At 41.1% G+C, this 23,596-nt stretch overlaps 2 protein-coding genes across 2 annotated transcripts in view; both read right to left on the reverse strand.

Moving 5' to 3' along the window:
* The window catches only part of LOC148817521 (voltage-gated potassium channel subunit beta-2), a 139,184-nt gene extending 128,053 nt beyond the window's left edge, over nucleotides 1-11,131 (reverse strand). The window contains exon 1 of the mRNA XM_088938241.1: nucleotides 11,020-11,131. The gene's annotated coding sequence lies outside the window, so the exon portion shown is untranslated. The remainder of the gene's footprint in view (nucleotides 1-11,019) is intronic.
* Nucleotides 11,132-12,817: 1,686 nt separating this feature from the next.
* On the reverse strand, nucleotides 12,818-22,587 carry park7 (parkinson protein 7). Its single transcript, XM_088938242.1, has 6 exons — nucleotides 22,173-22,587; nucleotides 20,904-21,005; nucleotides 20,241-20,300; nucleotides 19,892-19,961; nucleotides 15,358-15,444; nucleotides 12,818-14,101 (listed from the first exon to the last, which is right to left on the reverse strand). Exons 1-6 carry the CDS (start codon nucleotides 22,260-22,262, stop codon nucleotides 13,941-13,943), a joined length of 570 nt encoding a protein of 189 aa, XP_088794368.1. The 5' UTR covers nucleotides 22,263-22,587; the 3' UTR covers nucleotides 12,818-13,940.
* Between the last annotated feature and the right edge of the window lie 1,009 nt (nucleotides 22,588-23,596).

The following is a 23,596-nucleotide window of genomic DNA, read 5'->3' on the forward strand; positions in this document are numbered from 1 at the left end:
GCATGATGCACTTAATGCACAGCGTCTTCTTAGACCTGTATATAACAGACACACATTGTAAGAATTGGAGATACAAGACCTAGTAAAGTACACAGGGATAGGTTCACAGTTTTTATCCTAAACTCCTTTAAATGTAGCAGATTAATTTATTCCTTAACTGACAGTGTCTGATAAGCAATTGCAATTACCCTTTGACAATAACCGTCAAAAACATGTCTTTGATATCATCCAGCTTTGCAGACACATTAAGCTATACAGATCTGCTTGGTTACAAGCCTAAACAACACTTGCAAGTTAAGTTTTCAAAATCCTCTTACTGCATTTATAATCACCGAATGCAAATGCGGCTTTAGCCATTAATGGATCCCCAGAGTATGAAAACCACTGCGGAGTTCTTTCTGTGCTTTCAGCATATAGTTTGATCAGCAATAGATGGGCGGAACCATTTTTACATTTTAAACCTATAATGACTGAACAAGAATTACACAACAACATATTGCTTACCATCCCATTTTCTCCAGGATGCACAGCTTCATAGGATGTCATTAATACATTAATATTGCAATAAATGCGGATACCATGACTTCTGAGTGGGGTGAAATGTTGGGGGCTGGGAGATTTGAAAAGTTTACTCACTATAAAAACTAAGAAAAAGCCACCATTCACCTCAAGCTAAGGGGAAAATATAATGTTTTATTTTTTCAATAAGGGATCATTTTATATTACCTGAATAGAATGATAAAGAAAAAAATAAAATTACTTCATTAAACCTAAATTGTGAACTACCAGGAGTAATTTGATGCCTTGTAACATGTACTATCCAAACACGTTCACAATACTGTGCATGACAAAAACAGCATACACAGTGCATTTAATCAAAGTAATGGTATGCTGATGAACTTTAAGGTGGATCTTTCAAGTACACTACATCAAATATTGCAAGATAGAGCTCTTAGGTCTACAAATAAAAGCCAAAAAAGTAAATACAGCTATCCATCTCAATCACTACAGCCTTGGCATGCCTGTAACCATTGCAGTTTGAGTTTGCAGGCTGCAAATGTGCTTCATGCAATGAGAGATTCCCTTAAAATTTCAGTATGTCACACAGTATGTAAAAGAGATCAGATGTTAAGCAAATGTCTTACCACTAAAACCACTAAATGTCTATTTCTGTTTGCTGGTGGCTTAGTTCAGACACTTCTCCTTTGACAGCCTTCTCACTAGGAAGACGTTTCAAGTAACCAGCAGCTTTACAATTGCAGTCTTACATGTTAATTACATTGTCTGTCACATCACTGTCAAAAAGAAGAAGGAACGTGCTTTCAGTATTTTTTTTTTCTTGGAGGAAAGCTCCAACACAAATATGTAGGAGTTCAAACAAATCAGATTATGTTTGAAATTATTTTTTGCAGTGGATTTAAAAACCTTTCACATTTTATTATTAAAGCACTTAATAATTCATTGTGGCATATTACTTGTTACTGTAGCACACTAATCCTTTCTTTCAAAATACAATTTTGTAGTGCTTGGATACACTTTGTTTGCAACAGAAATCTCTGCTGTAAAATTCCTGTACAGTACCTCTTCAGGCTTACTGCAGCTGGGGCAGTGTGTGTATAGTTTGATAAGATTAAACTAGGCTTTAAAGACAAAGTGAGGGTAAGGTGTGAGGTTCTAGACTAGAGGATATTACGTGGGAAAACTGGGCTTTGTTTTTGGTAAAGAAATAATACAGCTGGTGAAGCAGAACAGAATTTTACATAAACCTCAGTGTGCAAGTGAAAAAAAAAATCATCGTAGAAGCCATCTCTGTATGTGTTGAACAGTTCATCTGAAAGTGGGTGTCTAGTGGATTATGGTGTGATATTACGGCACTGTGTCTGGCTGATTCTAAACATCGTCATTTGTTATTCACCTCCTGTTTCCTTTCTGTTTGTTAAACAGTTTAATCCCCCAAAGCATTTTTCATCAAGCTGTTTTTAACTAATTTTTAGTTAAACATTTATACTCACCCTGGAGTATGTTTATATTCAGCCATAATGCAAGTCAAAAATTTGTAAGTTTTAATCCTCTTCCTTTTTAGAATTTGTACAAATTGTACGACACATTTAGCTACAATAATCTATACCCCGGAGTTTTGAATGGTAACCCTTTTTAAAATAACATTTTGAATGTTGCATGTCAATAGTAGGTGAATACATAGTCTCAGTCTTTCAAGAAGCAGCACTGACGCCAGTTTAAGCAGACCTGCCCCTTTATACTGTATGGACACCCTCTGCTTGCACTCTGCTGCAGAATTACGTTTTCTTATTGAAATACTACAATAGGTTTACATTCTCTTTTAATAAATAAAAAACACTAAATCTACTGCATCCTGCAAATACTGTACAAATCCGTACTGTAATTTAATCCTTGGACAATAGTGACATGTACACCCTGCTGGCACTTCACTGTGTCCCCAGCCTATACTGGAATTGGATTCTGATGATGCTCATCTGGGGATGCACAAGGACCCAGAGTCACTGAAACCAAATGCAAAGTGACCTTATCCAACATGGCTGGTGCCCTGAAACTGCTCTACCCTTTTGCTTATCCTAAGTGATGCCTTGAATATTGTTCTGAAAGAAGCTGGTTACTGTAAACTGCTGTGCTGGTAATAATTCCAGCCCCCACTGTATCTGTTGCATGCTGTTTCCTCCCTTTCTGTTAATATAACCAGATGCTTTACTTAGAAACAGGAGGTGAGAAGCATCTAGGATATTCCCTGTACATTTTTTGTATTTGTTAAGGGAAACTTAGTTGAAGTTTACAATTGTATTGCATAGCTATTTATTCTCACATCTTCTTTGTTCAGTAAGCTGTTATACTTCATACCTAATACATTATCATACCTGCAGAATGCCAGGTATAATAGCACATCTCAAACTGTCTTTGCTTTTCCCCCCACTAAGTCACAAACACAGCATGGAAACTCCTGTAGAAGGAGAGCCTCAAAGATGTCGGACAATTTGTCCAATCTACAGGCTAATTTCGTTCACTACTTGAGAAAAAAACAGACCCCCACACTACGTCCGACATTCAACGGCACACAGGATTGCACACAGGCCAGCTGAAACACAACTATGAACACTAAGATCTAACCCACCAATTCAGACGTAATGATAAAAAAAACATGACTGTCTTAAAATCAGCACAAAAGCAATGTCACAGCCTTCCTGTCTGAGCTGAAAACCTCTACTGAAAGGACACTGAGTGAATAACCTCTAAACAATCAATGATGAGCTGATGGAAAGTCTGTGAGCTGTGTTATAAAATGCCTGACAAACAAACTCTTTTCATATTGCTGGAGCATACCACCTTCTCTTTTCCATTAAGATGCTCAAATAGCTACACAAAGCCACATGAGGACAGACCATTCAAATGGGTAAGTAAACAACTGGATGAAACAATGTAACAGCACAGGGTACACAGTTTAATAGGTCACTGTACCATAAGCCGCATAAGAAGGCATGCAGGTTTGTCTGAAATAAGACTTTGTATCTCTAAATCAAATTTAGTGCATCAGTTCTGATGAATCAGAAACAAATGTGGGAAAAAATCTGTAATCTAAATTTCAAAGATACAGTCAATCACATAAATTAATATATATATATAAACAAGTGTCTCTTTCTTGAAATTGGGTCATTATTTTTTCAGTCAATCTGACATCAGCAGTTTTTTAAGACTGCCCTTTACAGCTGACCCCTCTACAGAACCGCTCCTCTCCCATCTGTCAGAGCCATTTTTCTTTGACACACCATAAGCTCTGTTGTGCCTTACAGATGATTTATGGCGAACTCTAAGAGCAGGGCCTCTCTCAGTGACATCTATGCTTGGAGGCACCCAGCAAGTTTCTAGGGTCACTATTTTTCCCAAAAGCTGTGAAAACCCTGGCCAACTGACGCCCACTCTATCGCTGTGGTGCTCTGCCAAGTGTGGAGCTGCCTGAATATTTAGCACATTGAATAACTGGATGAAGCAATACAGGGTATGGAAGGCAGAGCTTTATTGAATGTTAAAGGGCAGAAAAACACCAATCCAAGCTAAGTCAGTTGAATAACTAGGCTCTTTCAAGATGCGGGATGGGGTTAATAAATGAGTAAAATAAAGAAACTGGGCCAGGGTTTCCCGCAAACACAAGCTCAGGGCAGGTGGTAACACCTCCCACAGAAGACATAATGTGTCACCATCTCCCCAACCTAGATATTCAACAGCTAGATTTCTGTACTAACTTGCAAACTAACCAGCTGGCTAATTATTAACTAATCAATTTTATTCTGACGTTATATGACCATGATAACTAGTCAACAACTAGTTTGATTATATGGAATTTATCAAAGATAATGCTTCCCAAGGAAGAGCTTTGTACCTGCAACACACTGGAATTTGCTATTTTCTGTGTGCATTAAGCCTTTGTTGTGCTTTTTTGCTAATGATGTGCTGTTTATTATTTTGTGCTCATCGAGGCGATACGTTTTATTTCACTTTGAAAATTGAGTGGCTTCCATTCCCTGTCTTTATTCTCACCAACTTTGACAAGGACAAAAGGAGACAGTATTTATCTCAAGCTGATAATTCAGCTGCATGGAACCCCAGCGTTTTTTATTATACGTCGCTTACTAACATAGCTTTCAAAACGCTAACGTGCGAGATTTCTAATTGAAAATTGCGATTACATCCTATTTGTATTGATGGTTTCTTTTATTCACATTAAAAAAACACAGTGGCTAATCAACAGAATAAACTGTCTAAAGAAATTTCAATAATTTACATTCATTACTTTGTGTTTTTATCAACCTTAACTTGACGCAAAAACGAGAGATTTTCAGACCAAGGCGCGAGCCCGAGAAATTTGGTCCCAGTGAGTGAGACTTCAGAGTTGTGCGATCACATACCATCTCGGCTGCTGGCTGGCAGACTCTGTGGTGTTATTATTACAAAACACTTTTCAATATGGATTCTTGTGTACATTCATGAATTTGTTTGGACAAGCAGCCCGTATACAATGGCAGGAAACCTCGTGTAAAAGTAAGAATGAACGGAATAGTTATATCTCATTTGTAGCATTTCAAATAATCTTATTGTTTTACTCTATTCCTTGTGTCTTTTGAAGATTTGAGTTGAGCACACTGAAGTAAGAATAACTGTCTATATGTTGCCTACTCCTTTAGCGTCATGGTGAATTCCACCTTTGTTAAAGCTGATCTTGCACTTATTGGAAGTTACTGTTTATTTTTTCTTACTCTTAACTGGTGAAATGCAACCCTTCACCTATTGTTAAACACACATTTATAGCAACTTCCTTACAAAAACCATAGGATCGCAGGTCTCCAAAGTGTCTCAACAGGTAATGAAGCTTACCCCAGTGCCAGCTGACCTCTGTGGTCAACTGGGTTTGAGTCTGGGTCGTGTCACTAGTCGCCCGACACCTGGATTTCTCAAGTGGCAGGGCAAGGCCAGCTGTGTTGGGTAGGCTGGGAAGTTGAAGGTTTGCAGTGCTATTGGTCAGAAATGCATCTAGGCACTGAACCCTTGGTACTGGACCATGACTCGTTGAACGATAAATGGCTCAAAGGCGAGTAGAGGAACCTGCCTGTACTTCCTCATTTTCGCCCATGTGTGGTCTAAAATGTGTAACTCTGCTGAAAATCAGATATAACAAAAAATCGCTTTAAAAAATTGATTTTGGTCCTACAGAACAAGAATTGCTAATGATTGGTTTATACAGTATAATACACTAAAAGCCACTGTGTTAAAAAAGCAGGTCTGGGAATTTTCTTTTACTGAAGTGCAATATCAAATGGCTGGTGAAACTTAACTGCATTACAATCACTCAGCAAAACATCCCTTTCCCATCTTGTCTAATGCGCACAATCTGATCAAGAGATATGGGGAAGAATTCTGTAACTGCATCACTTAACCAATTACTCAGTCTTTGCAAAACCATTTGTTATTTCGCCCCACTGCATTGGAAACCTGCCTGTGGCTGTATACAGGATTCCAACTCAAGCAGAATAACATTTGCTTGGCACGTGTGTTCAACATGGAAAAGGCAAACATTCTAGAAACATTATTTTTTACACTACTGGGTATATTAGAGCAAATGTTTCTCCCATTTTAAATTTTAAAATTTAACATCAAGTCAACAGGGGGTATGGTTTTCCAGTGCTCTGAACCAGGTTATTTTTTTTGCAGGACTAAGCTCACTGCTTTCCGGTATATCAATGTGCCTTCAAGTACAAGCATCCCAAAGAGCAAGTAAGACTGTTAAATTTCTCAATATTTTGCAAAGAACACAGAATGATGGGATAACCATAACTAGTTTTGAAAACAGAAAAATTAGTGTTCTTCTCCATGATAATTGTTTCAAGTTAAAAGTAAATATATATAACAGTGATAATCCTCAATAGTACACATTGGTGAAATCCTATTTAATGTAGTTATAATACTTAAAATTATAATAATTGTAAAATTGTAATACTTAAAATTGTATTGTATGCATTGCAAATAAAATTAATCTACTTTAATCTACTACTTTCAATGTCTCATGCTGCATTTTGGGCATTTCTGCACGAGCATTAAAAAGCTAGGGCTTCACTGTACTCGTAAATATCCAACGTTAACCTCAGAAAAAAAAACATAACATTCTCCGTGGAATCAACACAAGGGGACCTTGTGTGTTTCAAGGACACCAATCATGGAATTCATTACAAATTCCGAAAAAATACCAGCTCTGGCCTCCTTTCCACAAGCTACAGCAAAGGTCTCCCAGCCTCAGGAGATGTTTTATAAATACCATACATCACCAGCGCCTCAGGAACAAGCAATGTGCTAAAGTGGTTCAAGACAAAACTGTTAAAACTATTAATCATATTAATCAGCTGGGATCTACGTATGAAGGAGAAGCCAGTAGAGAGGTGTAGGTCCCTTGCGTGGTTCAGCGGTGCCATGAGGATCATTTACAGTAGGTCAAACACGGACTACAGATTTTCCCCCACTTATCCTCCACAGGTCTCTACAACAAAAAGACTGCTATGCTTCAAATCTTCCGTGTTGCCTGAGAGACGTACAGCTATATAAACCAGGAACACATGAAGTTGCTGTACTGACTCTATGACCCCAGAATGGCTCGGGTTGTGGCTGTTGCTTAGTTAGAGATGAGTAAGACAGTTTCTATTTCTGGCACAGTTTACAGCAGTTTGCAACACTCCTGCAGAAAGGAGGGGAGCAGAAAAGGAGGAAACGGCAGCTAACACCAGCTTGCAAGAGCATGCAACCTTAGGCAGAACTCCTATTTCACAGTTTGCTCTGTTAAGGCTTCCTGTTTCAGAATGCTTCAATACAGCATGTAAAAAAGCTGTAAATTAATCTTTAAAAGAGTGTAATCTTATGCATTTCAGATCAGTACAGTATGAAAAGAAATAAAATTGTAAGAGTTAATGATGTACAAATGACTGCAGAAGTGAGGTCTTCAGCTTTTTAGTTTATATTTAAAAACATTTATATGACAACTGAGAAAAATGCCACTTATGATGGATCAGTTATATTTCTAATGAAACTGTGCAAAATTTGTTAACTGGTACAAACTAACAAGACTGAATGCGTTTATGGGCACCTGGAAATTGTGTTTGCTTAAAATGAACATTTTTTTTATTTTGTTTTATTTAAAAAAATGTAGTTTTATAGTTTTGTATGACAAAGGTTTTACAGGCAGCTACCAATCCAAAGAAGAAGACTTGTTTTAACTCCACCTGTCTGTTACTCTTGTCATCTGATATTTCATTAAATACTAACTGGAAACAAACTCTAAAAGAGGATTATACCAAAATATTTATATATATATACAGAAGCTTTCACATTTCATTACACAAATATAGGCACCCAAGGGATTTGTTTCCTATGACAATTAAAACATTTCCAACATATTTGGGTAGCACTGTTCTGCAAAATTTAGTGCTACTGCCTCACAGCCCAGGGGTCCAATTCTGGTCTTGGGCATCTGTCACCATAGAGTTTAAATATTCTCCCTGAGTTAGCATGGGCTTTTGATAGTGATCTGATTTCCTCCCAATTCCCAGAAAGATGGTGGCTATGCTTGAATGGTTATTGTAATTTTTTTCTCAATGTCTCTGCAATGAACTGTCACCCTACCTGTGGGGGAGCAGTATTGTGCTCTCAGTTCCAAAATGCAGCCTACGCTTGCCGCGACCTTCACCAGAATAAGCAACTTGCAAATAATGGATGGGTAGAAGAATGCTTAGCATATCCATTTACATAGGAAAAATAAAAAATAGTTTAATGTTTTAATATATCTAAAACCCACTTTAAGATACAAAATGGATTAGAGTGCTCCTGCAGCAAAGAACATGAGAACGTCTGCAAAAGAGGCTGAGTGACCTCTTCTCTCTTGCCTGGTAAGAGTGACCAGAGCATGGTTTCCTACTGTCTCTGTGGTCAAATCTGAAAGCACGAGACCCGGTGTGTGACAGAGCCCCTGCCTGTGTGGTCAAGTCTGAATGCACAGCGTGTGTTGTGTGAGCATGTCTGCCGTGTGTTCATCATTCTGAACTTGCTTCCAAGGTCTTCAGGATCTCAATTCAATGACCAGGCTCCAAAGTGAATAAGAGAATCTCTGTGATTGGAAGTAGACTGTCCTGTAGCCAAGGAGTTCTGAGTTTTGAGAATACAAGTTGCAGCAATTTTCACACAACCTTCTCAGGAAAAACCATCAACCTATTTCAGGTGTATCCCAGTTGCATGCAGTCTTTTCACAAGCCTCACAGGAAAGTGGAATAATCTCTTTTGACTTCATTAAAGGCCAGACAGCAGCTGCTGATGTATCCGCTCCATCCCTCACTGCAGTAACACCACGGACTGACCCAGAAAGCTCTGCCTAGACAGCACAGCCCTGAACACAAGCAGATTACAACACCTCAAGCCTACAAGCCTATAAAGTGTTAGAATCAAGTGTTATAATATAAAGAGGCCCACATTACAAATACCTTCAACGCTGAACAAGACGTGCTTGTCCTCACCCCAAGAACGAGGAGCCGGAAATTGCACATTTTGAGGCTCTGGTATGCAATGGCCAGTCATTATCAAAAGAACGAAAATACAACCTTTGCAGCTGTCTGGAATAAAATTAAAGCAACCTCTTCAAGAAAAAAAACAACAATTTGAGCTGCAATATTTAAATTAATTTAAAAGAAGCACAAATAATACAGGGTGTTTTACCTAAACATAAATAAATCACATAAGTATTACATCACAAAAATATGAAAACTATTTTTCTTGAGATATACTGTTCTAATGAAAATGTTCTCTCTTATGAAGAGTATTAATTCCCATCTTTACATGATAAAAACTGAGACCCTGGCTTGCTGCTGTGTTTTCTTGTTCAAGTGGCTTAAGACATGATACAGTGTGTTGGTAAAGATATAGGCCTACTGTATATATAATTTGTTTTACAACTGATACCACGCTGCAACTACAATACTAAAAATTTAATGGTAGTTATTTTCAAAAGTGTAACAGTGTGTGCTAATCAAAAGTTTTCAAACTTCAGAATGAATAAAAATGTTCACACTGCCAATATAAAACCTGACCTGGTCCATCTTCTCTCAGTCTAATTCTTATACACGTCTCTGTCTACAGGCCTGATTTTGGAGGACATAACACTAAAGCTCTATAGGAAAAAATGTCTGCACATTTGGTTTGAAGATGCAGTTAAATTCTCAGATTTATTTTCCAACAAACAGATCATCTAATCGTTTAACTGTATGATTTTATCATTTCCATTCACTGACAAAGCTACTCTTTTGTGAGCATATCCCAAAATGGAATTTAAGGGCTCCTTAGGAAGGACTCTAGGTTAATAGGACCCACACATCACGAAACAACTGTTTCACCGGCGAGCAGCAAAAGGGCAAAACGTTCAATTCGGGAATCAGTGCACCTGCTTCTACATTTGTAAAAGAATGCAGGATTTTTTTTTAATCACACAGTGTTAAGGGTGATGACTGGAATCGCTTGCTCTCCAATAGCCTGCCTCTGCCTTCCGCGCAATATTATATAAAACTGCACTCAATGAAGTGCTTCGCTGCAGGCGAGGAAGAGACGGAGAAAAAGGAAACAGCTCAGAAGAAACACTGCGGATTCAAGAAAAAGAGAAATGTCGGTCTGGGTATCGGAGCAGAAGTTACGTGCATCTGAGCGCTGCAGGTAAACCACGCCTGAACTCAGATGTAGCCCGGGGCATCCGGCAGCAGCGGCATCTCCGGCATCAGAAGATTAAACCGATTCAGGACGAGTCAGAGGCGCCATAAACATGGAGAGTACAGCCCTCCCCTGCCACGGCTGCCCATCGCTCCGGCCTTGCACAGGCTCCGCGTTTAAAACCCCGGCTCGGCACGTTTAACACACATCACTTCCCCTCTGGGCTTATTTTCGCGTATAATCAGTTCTGCAGATATTAAAGCTGCTCTGTGATTCCGAAATTAACCACCTCGTTTAACTACTGACTACCGAGTCATGCGTGTCCTTCCTAGCGCGCTTGATTTTTTTTTTAAAGCACACAAGACGCACAGACAACTGCAACGCGTTGCGGGTATTGCAAGCACTCTGCTTAAAAAAATGAATGCGGTCCCTTTAAAACATAACGGATAATTTGATAAATGCTATAACAAAGTTTTTTTTAATCCTCCTTGTTGTGGAGATACGGAGCGAGCCGACAAACACGTTTTCCTCAGCGCCCCATTAAATATGAGTCTTTGCGTGCTTCTATTTTAGTAGTAATGTGTCCAAAATTCAAGGTAGCGCGCACATCCTGCAACAGCAGATTTCTGTCTTTTGTTTCGCCTTCTACAAAAAAAAAAACTGCGTGTAAACCTTGCAAGGCAGCGAAGTAAAACAGATGCTTTTTTTACAGCACGGGCAACAACGATAGCTACCGTTGAAAACGTGGAACAAGGCCTTTCTTACCTGTGACACGTCCAGTCAAAATACACGGTAAATCCCGATAAGTTTTCGAGAGTAACCCAGCAACGGAATTCCCTATCCTAGTCACGCCAGCACCTCTTGTTTTTACCGCTTTGACAACCCCACCACGCGCTGCCGCATACCCCCGCCCGCTCGCCCGCAGGGGAGCTGCCATTGGACGAGAGGGCCAAAGGTCGCCAGCGGCGGCGCTGCTATTGGGCGGCGGCGCTGTCTCTCTCTCAGCCAGCCCCCGGGGGCGGGCCGAGCTGCTGCGTCGCCGCGGACGACAGCGCTGCAATACGGCCTGCGGGACGTCTGTCGGCGCCATGCCGTTACGCCATTGGTCTGAGCGTCTGGTTTTGAAAACGAGAGAAGTTGCCGCACTCCACGGCCTGCGAGGTTTGGTTCGTTCAAAGCAGAGGTACCGCAGGAATCAAGTTTGGCAGGTCCAACGCGCAGCCTGGTCTAGCGTGATATAATTGGCCGATAGCCATCAAATCACGCATTCAATCTCTGCCTGTTACCAGGTAGTGTAATTTACATAAGGAATGGCAGAACACAGTCGGTGCCTTGTGTTATACCAACACAATTACTGGTTTGCTTATTTTTAAAAAATACAATAAAATCAACGAACTGTAAAGCAATTTATGTTAAGCAAAACACCAAAATACAGCCTAACCTAACAGTGTTTTATAACCTAAAACACAATTATGTCATGCCAGCTGGGTTTACACTTGAAACTCACGAAGCGATTCCATGATTTTTTTTTTGTGGGGGGTCTGCCCTTGCCCTCTTTTTGAAACGGGAGAAATACTGAACGATTTTTTAACAGTTAGACATAAGTGCAGTACACCCAGTGAAGGGAGTCCTGGGGTTAAAGTTACGAAGCCTGTCCACACTTCCAATAAAACAAATGGGTTGTGCAATGCGGGCTTTTACTTTCATTTCAGATCAACTTCTCAGTTTGTCAGCAGCTGATGTACTAGACACCTACAGTCAGCATTACTCCATCAAGGCAAAGACAGTCGGGCAAAACGCACTTGACACATTGACATATCTGACTGCATTTTGTGGATTAACGACTCCTGTATCGGTAATGCCCCATCATCATGCTTTTGAGATATGATCTGCACCTGAGCTGATCCACTGAACGTCCACAAACCTTACAGTGATCTGTATTAATAAACATTAAAAAATGCAATGCTAATACTAAAAGAGCAATAGTTAAACTCTCATAATGTAAGGTTAAAAAATAAAGCTTATGAACATATTACACATGGTGTTAGAAGGTGTTGAAATGCTAATGCACAACATAAAATCAAATACTATAGAGCAGCAAACACAACTGCCTCCCCCCCCCCACACACACACACACTCTCCCTACGTTGTTCTGGGGAATGGGCTCAGAGCTGTCCATCAAAGCCACTACAGAACCAGTAGGCCATTTTCAATGGGACCTGGGCTCCATGGATTATCTGCTTCTCAGAACTAGAGCAGGGGGCAGTTGAATGGGCTGTCTAAGGTACCAACCCACTTCAGTTCTCCTTTCTCTTGAATTTTTTTTTAATAAATGCAAATGCAAAAGGATGACACAGAAAGAAGGAAAGCACAGTTCTACCTGGACCTCCACAAGTAAACAAATTAAACACCCCAGATATTTTTAAGCAAGCTTTTGTGATGGTCGTGTAGTATGCGTCTCTATAAAAGGAAAGCCAGGAGGAAAATCTCCAATAAGCACCATGTTGATGTGAAATACATTCTTCGGCGGGTGTTTATAAAGAATACACAACCACTGCACCACTTTAATCATCTTGTTTATTCAGCTCTGAACGAGGGATTCTAACACCCGAGCTCTGGTTTCCTTTCAGAAGATGTTTAGCTCATTGCTGCCGTTTCCTACCGTACCCACTATGGCAATGCACAAAAGAAGCTTTTTCAAAAATAAATTACACCATCCATTAGCTTGCCTTCGGGATACTTCCAGTAATGCATTTTACTCAGCCATGGAAAGTTGATCCCTGCTGGCAAAAGATAAACAGCTAAATTAAAGTTAAATGACGAGCAACCAGATCAGATATTCGCACTAGCCAATTTCACACATACAACAGCTCCGGCCGAAACCAGCTTTCGATTCTCCTATGGTAATAACATTGCAAAATCCTACTTTAAGAACAGGCACCGGAAGCTTTTAAGCCATTTTAAACTGCAAAATCATTCTACAGGAGGTGTTGCGCAATCCAGTCAATACAAGGGGGCTGGGTGCAGTAAGTTAATATGACAGACGACACCAAATACATGTGTTTGCCTTACTAAGAAATAGTGCAGCAAAAAACAGCAATGATGCCTTTCAGAACTTCAGGGTCCTTCGTTTTTAGTACACTCAGAGAATGGGACAGGGTCAGAGAGGGTGCAGTTGGTTTATTCATAGAGATCGTTAGATCAACAAAATCATTATTCTTATTCCACCCATGCATGGAGCCTAATATAGCAATATTGTTCCTGAAATGTTAGCGACCGGCACAATAAAGCAGAACACATCTAACAGTTTATTTGATTAATGACAGACATTAAAAGGAGAAATCATCATTCATTCCATGCCACCCACTCTTCCCCTAATTACAACACCCCCTGTGAACAACAACACTAAAAATCAAAGCAAAGGGACTGCAGTTTCCCCTTTTATACCAAGACCCCTGCTGCTGTGTCCCTCAACAGTCTCCTCTATTAAAATCAGTTCACAAAGCACAGATTCTTTTGCAAAACAGATATACTGGATGTCTCTTATGCATGGAAGGGGTAACAGTTATGGGGCGCCATGATCTTTATGACAAGCCAAACACTGAGCCCTCTCTCTAAAGGGATGGTTGTAAAAGGGTAAGTGCCCGTTATCAAGCTGGGGTTCTGTTAGAGCTTCGCGGGCCAACTCAGTCTTTCAGAACCAGAGGCGCCTTGACCTGAGCTGCCACCTCTGGGCCCAGCAGCGCCTCCACGATGGCCAGGGCGAACTCAAAGCTGGTCCCGGGGCCGCGGCTGGTGATGAGGTTGCCATCCTTTTGCACCCGAGCCTCTGAGTACTTGTAGTGCTCTGCGGGAGAGGAGTTTACCCATGAGACTCAACGGCAACAGACTGTGAAGGCTGAGACTGCTATACTGGTACGCAAAGCAGAAGGTAAAATAAAGCAGAAAAAAAGCCAAATCCAATATTTACAAAAGCAAACCCCGGCACCACAATTATGTCAATATAGATACTCCTGTTGGAGCTGACTTTGCACCTTACCCCTCTCTATAATGCCACCCAGGCTCGCTGTCCAAGCTGAGAAAGTACGAGAGGGAATTTCAGCACAAGCAGCTGTTTTCAGCACCCCCTGCTGGACTATACACATCATAGCAATTTGTGCTAACTTTTTAAACAAATTTAGGAAAATGTGCACATGCATGTTTTTTTTCCTCATCTCACACCGTTATTGTCTTCGTGTGGCAAAGGGACCTTTCTGTCAGTGTGCAACTGGTGTGCAGTAACACACAAAGTCAGGTCAAAGGCTAGCCGCTGAAGTGTGAGCTCCGAGTCTTGAACAGATCGTTTTAAGGTTCACCACAATCCATTCCAATCAGTTCGCAAACTCTCTCTGCATTTCCTCAACGGTATATCAGCAGGGGGCAGCTCTCTTGAGTATCTCAGAATCCTTAAACCTGTAGATCACAGAGCTTTTCTGGCTCCTTACAGATGTGAAAATTTGTGTTTATACCACACATCAGATGATCACGGTTTCAAAATAAACACTAGATAAGTGTTCTCATCCTTCGGATGAGACGTAAAACCGAGGTCCTGACTCTCTGTGGTCATTAAAAATCCCAGGGTGTTTCTCGAAAAGAGTAGGGGTGTTACCCCGGTGTCCTGGCCAAATTTCCCTTTGGCCCTTACCAATCATGGCCTCCTAATAATCCCCCTCTATGAATTGGCTTCATTACTCTGTTCTCCTCCCCCCTGATAGCTGATGTGTGGTGAGCGTTCTGGTGCACTATGGCTGCCATCACATCATCCAGATGAGGCTACACATTGGTGGTGGTGGAGGGGAGTCCCCATTACCTGTAAAGCGCTTTGAGTGGAGTGTCCAGAAAAGCGCTATATAAGTGTAAGCAATTATTATAATTAGATAAATCAATGGACAATGAAGATGAAAGGTAGTGCAGACTATAGTAGTGCCCTTACTTCTTAATTAATGGGAACTGATAGTGAATGTAACAGTGAGCAATGAACAGCTAGGCCAAATATCCAGCATGTGCTCAATGGTGACACAAGCGGCAAACTCCTTTTTGCCTGGCCCTGCAGATATCCATTACCTCCATTCATCATCTTGTCCTTGGCGAGGGGGTGGGTGGTGACAGTGCTGCCGTAGGCAATGCCATGAGCAAGGAGGGCAGTGGGACCTAGAACACAAGACACGTCTTTCAGACACGCCGCGCAGTCGCTGACACCCGCGCGCTGTCTTTGGAATGCAGGTGGCTCACTCGGGGACGTCAGAGAGCCTACTGGAACTGACCTAAGCTGCCCAGAAGCAAAGGCCTTAACGTAAAAGGTTTCCTAACAGAATATATACATTTACCCAATTAATTACCCGCCTTAATCAACTAACGACTTATTCCCTGTATTTTATAAACTCAGAATTGCTCAGATGTAACTTGCCATTATAGCACTGAATTCAATGCTCAGAAGACGTCATTTTATAATGGTCTTAGAAAAGGAAGCATTTTATTGGTTCATTTTAGTTCAGTTATTTAAGAACTGCATCCAGATAGTTCAGCTGCACAAGTTTAGTAAATAGCAAGTACTGTAAAAAATGAATATGATTTGGCTCAGCTATAATGTAAATACAAAGTCTGCAGCTTACAACACATTTTCAATGTCATACATCTTATGTAGTCTTGCTGGATCTCCGGACCATTACAGAATGATGCAGTAAAGGCATGTGCATTCAGCTTTCTGTGCCAACAGGTATTTAGTACCTTTGTGCATATTTAACCATGTAGCTCATCTTAATTCATTCTTAGACATCTTTCATATTCCAAACAATCACTATTTTTTAATTACATGTGAACTGTATTTTTTTGTCAATTTAAGAACACTAAATACTAGAGAAAAGCAAAAAAAAACAGAACTTAGCAGACTTAGTAAGAGCTAAAGAAGACAATTTGAAAAGGTTACATCTTTCAGTAATGTATGTATAAACGATATAGTTCTTGGAATATCCATTAGTAGTACCATTAAGAACAATCAATTCCATGTTAAACAAGTACTCAAGGACATTAGACACTACTGACTAAAGATATTGCAACACAAGCAGAATTAAAACAGTAGAGTACAACTTAAACCCAAGACTCCGAGACTCAAACAGCAAAAAAAGAAGGGAAAATTCATTCAATGCCCATTCTTTCACTAACTACTTTATGTTTGCTGCATTAATATTGGCAGTACCCTTCTTTAGATGTAACAAAAAATCATTAAGCAGGAGGATGAGAGCTATTGATTAAAACTCCTGGCTAGAATCCTACAAACTCTCCGGATTACACTCTCCAAGTGGTGTGCTGTTGCACTATTCTCTTCTCTTGTTACGCGACCTGTCTTTGACCTGAGGCACTGTGAAAGAGACTCAGTTGGAGCGAGTGCTGGTTTCAGAAAATGAGAAAAAAAAACACACAGCACCATTTTTGCACAAGGAACCACATACCAGGTTCTGACTACACTGTCGTGTAGGCTCAGTCACCAGAGCACGCCAGGGTACCAGACAGAGGCAGCAGGACCACGCTAGCAGTTCCAGTCTAGTTGAGTGGTGTCCAAAAGATTAATCAATTCTTATTCCTAATTAAGATCGCAAGAAACCTGAGTCTATCCCAAAATCCCAGGGCTCGAGGAGGAACTATGCCCTGGATAGGATGCTTCTCCATCCGACGGAAGATATACATGAACAAAGTAATGATTAAACACACAAATTTACATAGCCACATTTATCTGGACTTTGGACAGCTGGAGAAAACAAGAAGACACAGAGAACACCCACACCAACCCAGGAAGAACATGTAGACATCGTGCAGAAGACATCACAATCTGGAATCAAACCCCACAACATCAAATCAGACTTTCAGAGCATGCTGAAGAAGCGGTGTGTTAATTCCTTCCCGTTTCCAGCTGACTGGTGTGTGCAATGAGCCAAACTGAAAACAGCGCAAGTGAAATTAGAAATTAGCCGAGTTATCGATACAGGTAGTTTGTGTTTTAAAGGATAGCTGTGTTCCTGAAAATGCCACTTAACTACAAAATGCATAGATTAAAAACTAATTTCCTGTAAGAGTTCCTGCGATAAAAATAATCACACATTCACTCAATAAAGATGTTTATATAATTGTGCCAAAAGTCAGTTTTAAACTAAATGTTTCTTCCTGTTTATTGACAGGTAAGAGGTGAAAGCAAGACTCATTAGTGGTGAGTGATAAACAGAGTGGAAAATGGCCACAGACGCATCTCCACAGCACAGTTGTTTTTTTGGTCCTTTTACTCTCAGTGAGCTATTTAAAAGCCATTTATTTTAAAATCTCCTAAGTAACATTACACATCATCTTTATGTAGGTTTTCAGATTATTATTAATTTAAGACTGAATAAATTCGACTGTGAAACAAAACAATGTAAATGTTGATGATTTAGGTTTTTGTTATAAAGGATTAAAAGAATGTTCTATTTACAAATTATTCACACTGTCTTAGGATTTTTTCCCACACTGTTTTACAGTATTATTTTCGATTTTCCACAATAGTAACATAAGGTACAGCCTAAGACAATAAAGACATTGTACAAACTGAGCTAGCGTGAGACAATGGGAGATGAATGGTGGCTGGAAGAGCACAGAGACAGATTACCCAGCTGTCTGTGCATCATGGATGCAATGCTCCTCATATCTCTACTCACAGCTGGTACGCACAGCGTGTACTGTCTCAAACACTGTCGATGTGGTTGCTGCTGGCTGCACCAGCAATTGTTAAAATGTGAACTCAATCTAGTTTCAAAACCAGTATATTCTTGGAGGTGCCATAAAACACAAATGTGAAAATTATGAGCATGTAAATCAAGAGCTACTCATGCTGCTATACTGCATCTTATGCTTCTGATACTTTTTCTACTGCAGGGAAGCACTAAAAACATGCCCATGTATTTAACACAGAGGAGGCGGTACTATTGTACTGTGACATTGACAGAAATACATTTGGGCGATAAGCGTTTCCAAGTCCAGGAAATCAATGTCCTTGCACAGGAGCCAGGTATAATGTCATAGACCCGCTCGCGTTCGAAAACCTTGCCCTCATTAAAGATTCCTGTGGGGATGTCAGGCTGTTCCTAGGACACCCTTCACTGTGGTTTGCACTGCTGCACAGGCTGGCCGTCTTTGTTCTGTGCCATCTGCAGTGGCCTTCCAGTACCCTTGCTCAGTCAGGAATACACTTCAATCTCCTCCCCTGCTCATGGAAAACATCCGCACCCGTTTAAGGGAAATTCATCAAGGTGCGACATTCTTCACCTCTTTTTGGTCGTGAACACGAACCTTTTATTTATACTTTCTTGTGTCTGTAGATCTCTATGCTGCCTTGTCATAAGGTGATGTAAAAACAACACTACATCCCTCTTTCTAAGCAAGGAGTGGTGGCACTGTGGCTAAGGATCTGTGCCTGTGGCTGGAAGGTTGCCGGTTCAAATCCTGCGGCCGGCAGAGGAATCCTACTTCGTTGGGCCCCTGAGCGAGGCCCTCAACCCCAGCTGCTCCAGGGGCGCCGTATAAATGGCTGACCCTGCGCTCTGACCCCAAGCTTCTCTCTCCCTGTCTGTGTGTCTCATGGAAAGCAAGCTGGCATATGTGAAAAGACAAATTCCTAATGCAAGAAATTGTATATGGCCAATAAAGTGATCTTTGTGCTGGTCGTTATCAGCTGCAGCATTGCTTCAGCTGCTTGCATTCCAAGTTCTAATTCCAGTCGACACAGCCGATGTAGGAAGTGTCAGTTAAAGGTCAAGCAATTAAAGAAATACAAGCTTGCGAAGAAGGATGAAGAGGATCAAAGTTTTGTTGCTATTTTTATTTTTGTTGCATAAGCATTTGTCAGCAGTCTTATTACTGACTTTCCGTTCTGTAAGACAGAAGGGTCAGGACAACTTCATTGCATCATCCAGCATCCAATACGTTGAAAGTTGCAAGGCTCATTTGGTCTTATTTTTTTAAATTCTTAAATTAAAATCAGAAAAGGAGGGAACTATGACTCCAAATCTTCACTGTTAAGTCCCACAGCTCCTGCTAGACCTGCTGGGTCCACATCAGTACGAGATCCAGAACCGTGCTGTCCGGGTCGGATCCGAGCAGCAGCAGTGGAAACGCCTTCCAGCTGCAGCTCAGTCAAACCAGCCCACTCATCTACAGCTGATAACTGCCAGTGAAAGTGGGGCAGCTGGAATAAAAACACCTCTGTATTGATGCACTGTTAGGCTGCAAGCAGGGAATATTTGGTGATGCGCACATTTGGGATTTCCAAAATCTGTCAGCAAATTAAAAAAAGTTTTAAAAACTGCTTCACGTTTAAGATGCCCTTCTTTTTTCAAATTGATTACTCTATTTCAAATACAAAGTTTGAAATTTGACAGCGTCTCGCAAAAGTGGTTTAAATGACCTCTTTGTGCGTTTTTCTTAAGTCTTCCCATTTGTCTAGGATTTTTAAATTCTTTGACATACAGCTCTCTCCAGAAAGAGCCAGTGAATGGACTGGCACATGCATCTGTTAACAGGACAAGACTGTGTAGCCCTCTGTGTGCTCTGAATGAGCCACGATATCTGGGGATACCTGCACAGATGGCAGCAATCAGCCCCTTCCTGCCTTCCTGGTCCTTCAGCACGTCTTTCACCACCAGAGACTGGAAGACAGAACACAAGGAGTCTGGCCACACAATTCAACACTCGTACGCGCAGTAATGAAAAGCAGTGGATTTCTGCGCCTCTCATAGGATTCCCATGTTACATAAATACAATTACACCTTGATGTTTGTCATTGGGGCAGCTGTTTAACTCCACACTATGTGACAGAATTACGTTTTTTTTTCTATTAAGTAACTCTTTTCCGTTCCTATTCACCTGTCCCACTCCCCCACAGTTTTAGTGGAAACTAGGGCCCTGTGCTGCGGTCCTGCTCTTACCTCAGACAGATTCTGCGCCCCCAGGTTTCCTCCGGGTAAAACCACCACATCGTACGGGCCCTGGGAAGAAAAGGGCAGGCCACATCACTGCCGACACAGCCCTGCTCGGGGGGGCTTTTTCACACATCGCCACAGAACACCTCTCTACAAACGGACGGGCAGCCTTTGTTAATCCATCTGCTGTGTGCCAAATAATCTGAAGCACATAATGCCCAACGTTACCCACGGTGTGAGGAGAGCAGAGTTAATACTTCAGCCTTTACTCCTGAATCTTCTACTAGGCTGACACAGGTGCCATTGTCAACAAGTGCACAAGTTAACCTACAAAAAGTGCAAAGTAACCTACAAAAGCACCACTTAAAGAAAAAAAAATGATACCACATAAATCTTTAATAAATCCTTGCCGAATCCATCAATAAATCCTAATAAAGCCCAGCCCTTGTATTCCTCAAGTCTGCAATAATATTGATGATTGTGGCCCACCAGTGTTGTTTCTTTTAACCCTTTGCCAGATAGGAACACGCAGTGTTTTACTACTGGTAAACTGGTGGTCAAATACAGAGTTTAGCCTGGGATCAGAAATATGAACTTGAATTTGACGGGGTTTAAACACAAACTCCTTTCAACACATGGCGCACGCGTGTGGGACACTGCTGCTCGGACCTGCGCGCGGGCTTCCTCCAGGCTGGCGTCAGGGCAGATGAGCACATCTCGGCTGCACTGCACGGGCTCCTTCCCCGACAGGCCGGCCAGCGTCACGCTCACCTGCGGAACAAGCACCCTCCATCAGGTCAATGGGTTTCTGGCCTCACACGGTGCCCAAAAATCCTTTACTGGCCTGATTCGTTTCAACCCTCTTTGTATGCATATGCCGGTGATCAAAAGAATGGCACCACTTATAACAAACACATAAAATTATGTGCAAAGGTAAAGTCAGAGGCTAGCAATGCTTTCAAACACTGTTGGACATGAGGCCAGCTTTACACACGCTTGCAGATGAGGCCTTGTGGGACAGCGTCCCATTCTGATCACTGAGCCTGGACTCAGGAGCTCCTTAAGGTCTCTGAGCCTTAGAGAACGCATCCCAGTGATGGACGGGGCTTCCTTCGCCTAACATTACACTTCTGCCTCAATTAGGCAGCCTTTGCAATATCACAGAAGTCATTTTAATTAGAAATGAACTACCCAAGAACATCCCTGCAGCTAACTGACATTTACAGTAGACCCCAGATCTATCTTTATCACATTCCGCGCCACTGACCCCGCCTCTCTTTAGTTTAGTGGATCACTTTCACGCCACTTTTGCACCGTGCCTGCAGACTGGTTAAGAGACATTGCTCTTTCCAGAACTATCCCGTGAAGATGCACAGTGATATTCAAGCCACGGACAAGTAAATGAAAATTACAGTACCATTGTACTCTAGTCAACTGCAATCTGCAAATGCCGAGCTCTCACATACATATTCATCTTTCAGAATTTAATCAACCTAAGACTACGGCATTTACTATTAACTCGGTGTCCTTGTTTTTTAGTGCTTTGTAGTATTAAATGTATTAATAATTCCAATCACTTGTTAAAAATCAAGACCTCATAGCAGCAGACAAAAATGCATCGCAGAATTGTAGATAGCGTTACGCCGATTATTCGTCGTTATTACCGTGGATGACCGTTTCAAGGCACCGATTCATACTCAAAAATCTGCTGCAACGCTGGCGGTTTATTTCGTAATTTCTTTCAGTACAAACACAGTTATGTCTTTTGTGGAAGCTAGAATATATTATACAGAAGCAATAACTCAAAAGTAGTTCTCTTATTCTATGCAGAACAGAAGGAATGCGCATCATTAGGCCTGAGGATAGCACGTTGTTTTCATGCACCACCTACTGTATGCTGAGGTCAAGTTTAAGCGTGTCAAAATGCCGCATACAGACCCCGGCTCTGCGCATGATGTCCACCGGGATAACCGTCTCCATCTCCTCGGCACCCTTCGACAGGATAACCAGAGCCCGCTTGGCTGCCATTTGTGTGAACTCTGAACAGCCAAAGCAAACTTCTTAGATTGAGGTTGTGAACAAAAGGCACTTGCAGACAAGCTGAAACGCAACAGTGTCCACACACACTTCCCTAGCTACGGCAAAGGCTCGGGGACAAACAGCGCGACCGAAAAGCCACGGGGGCTCAATTTTCTATGAGGCGCGTTCTTGATCCTAATCCACGAGGCGTGTACTTAAATCTTTATTACCATCATTATTTCGTGTCCATACTTAACTATAAATGAAAACAACTCTCGCATAACGAAATGAAGAAATAGGAAGCTTCTCAGTGTGAGCTGCTGTTGGCTGGTGTGACACTTCTTCAGCCACTAGAGGGCGGTGTCACCTTAGTGATGAAGATGCATGCTATGTGGTCCATGACATTAACACAAACATATTTTCTTTATATGTATATAGATGCTTAATATAGATATTTGCTATTCTTCTTCAGAGGTGTTAAGGGCGCATGTCCACATGGTTTAAGACCAGAAACAATATAGATCCATTAAATTCTGCGATGTGAACACTTTTTATAAATGCTGATGTAGAATCTCTGAAGGGTGTGTCATATTCCAAAAAAGCTAAAAGTGCCTATACAGATTCACCACAAACGACCCCTCCGTACTGCGCTGTTCCGTTTTCCCTCAGACATCTCCATCCTCCATCCAGAAGTGTAAAAGACGCTTCTGCACGGGCGCCTTTGTGAGAGACCGCAAAAAGTTCAGTTTCGTGTGGCGGTGTGTCACACTTATTATCACTTTTGCGCCTTTTAAAATGTTGCGATCAGCACCTTGTCAGAAATATTCAATGTAGTCAACTATATTCAAATACACGTTGCTTAAACTGTAATTAGTTTAGTTATAGATTACGTTTTCTCCACGTTCCTTGGGCTCACATCCTGTACTTTATACTTAAAAAGAAGATTTGGGGTATTTTGTCAATATTTACCATTCCTAGGTTAGTAGTAGACGTGGTGGCAGCTGTATTGGTGTGTATTTAAATATATTAAAAGTCCTTATAGAGTGCATTAAAATATAATTGAAGTACTATACTTAAAATAAAGTACCCTCAGAATCTTTTACTTGATTTAAGTCCAATTGATTTAGTATTTCCATTAGCCTTAGTTTGTTAATATTTGAAATATGTTAATATTATTCAAAATATATTTTGAAATGCACTGTTTTTATTCTTACAGATGTGAGCAATGTGAATGCGCTCTCAATAACTTTCAGATGGCACAACCCATGAACAGCAAATGAACGCACCAAAAGCGCTAACATCACCAGTGTCCACAAGAGGGCGCATAATGCATAATGTGGATC

The sequence above is a fragment of the Atractosteus spatula genome, chromosome 20, assembly GCF_055471065.1.
Source record: "Atractosteus spatula isolate fAtrSpa1 chromosome 20, fAtrSpa1.hap1, whole genome shotgun sequence".
NCBI lineage: Eukaryota > Metazoa > Chordata > Actinopteri > Semionotiformes > Lepisosteidae > Atractosteus > Atractosteus spatula.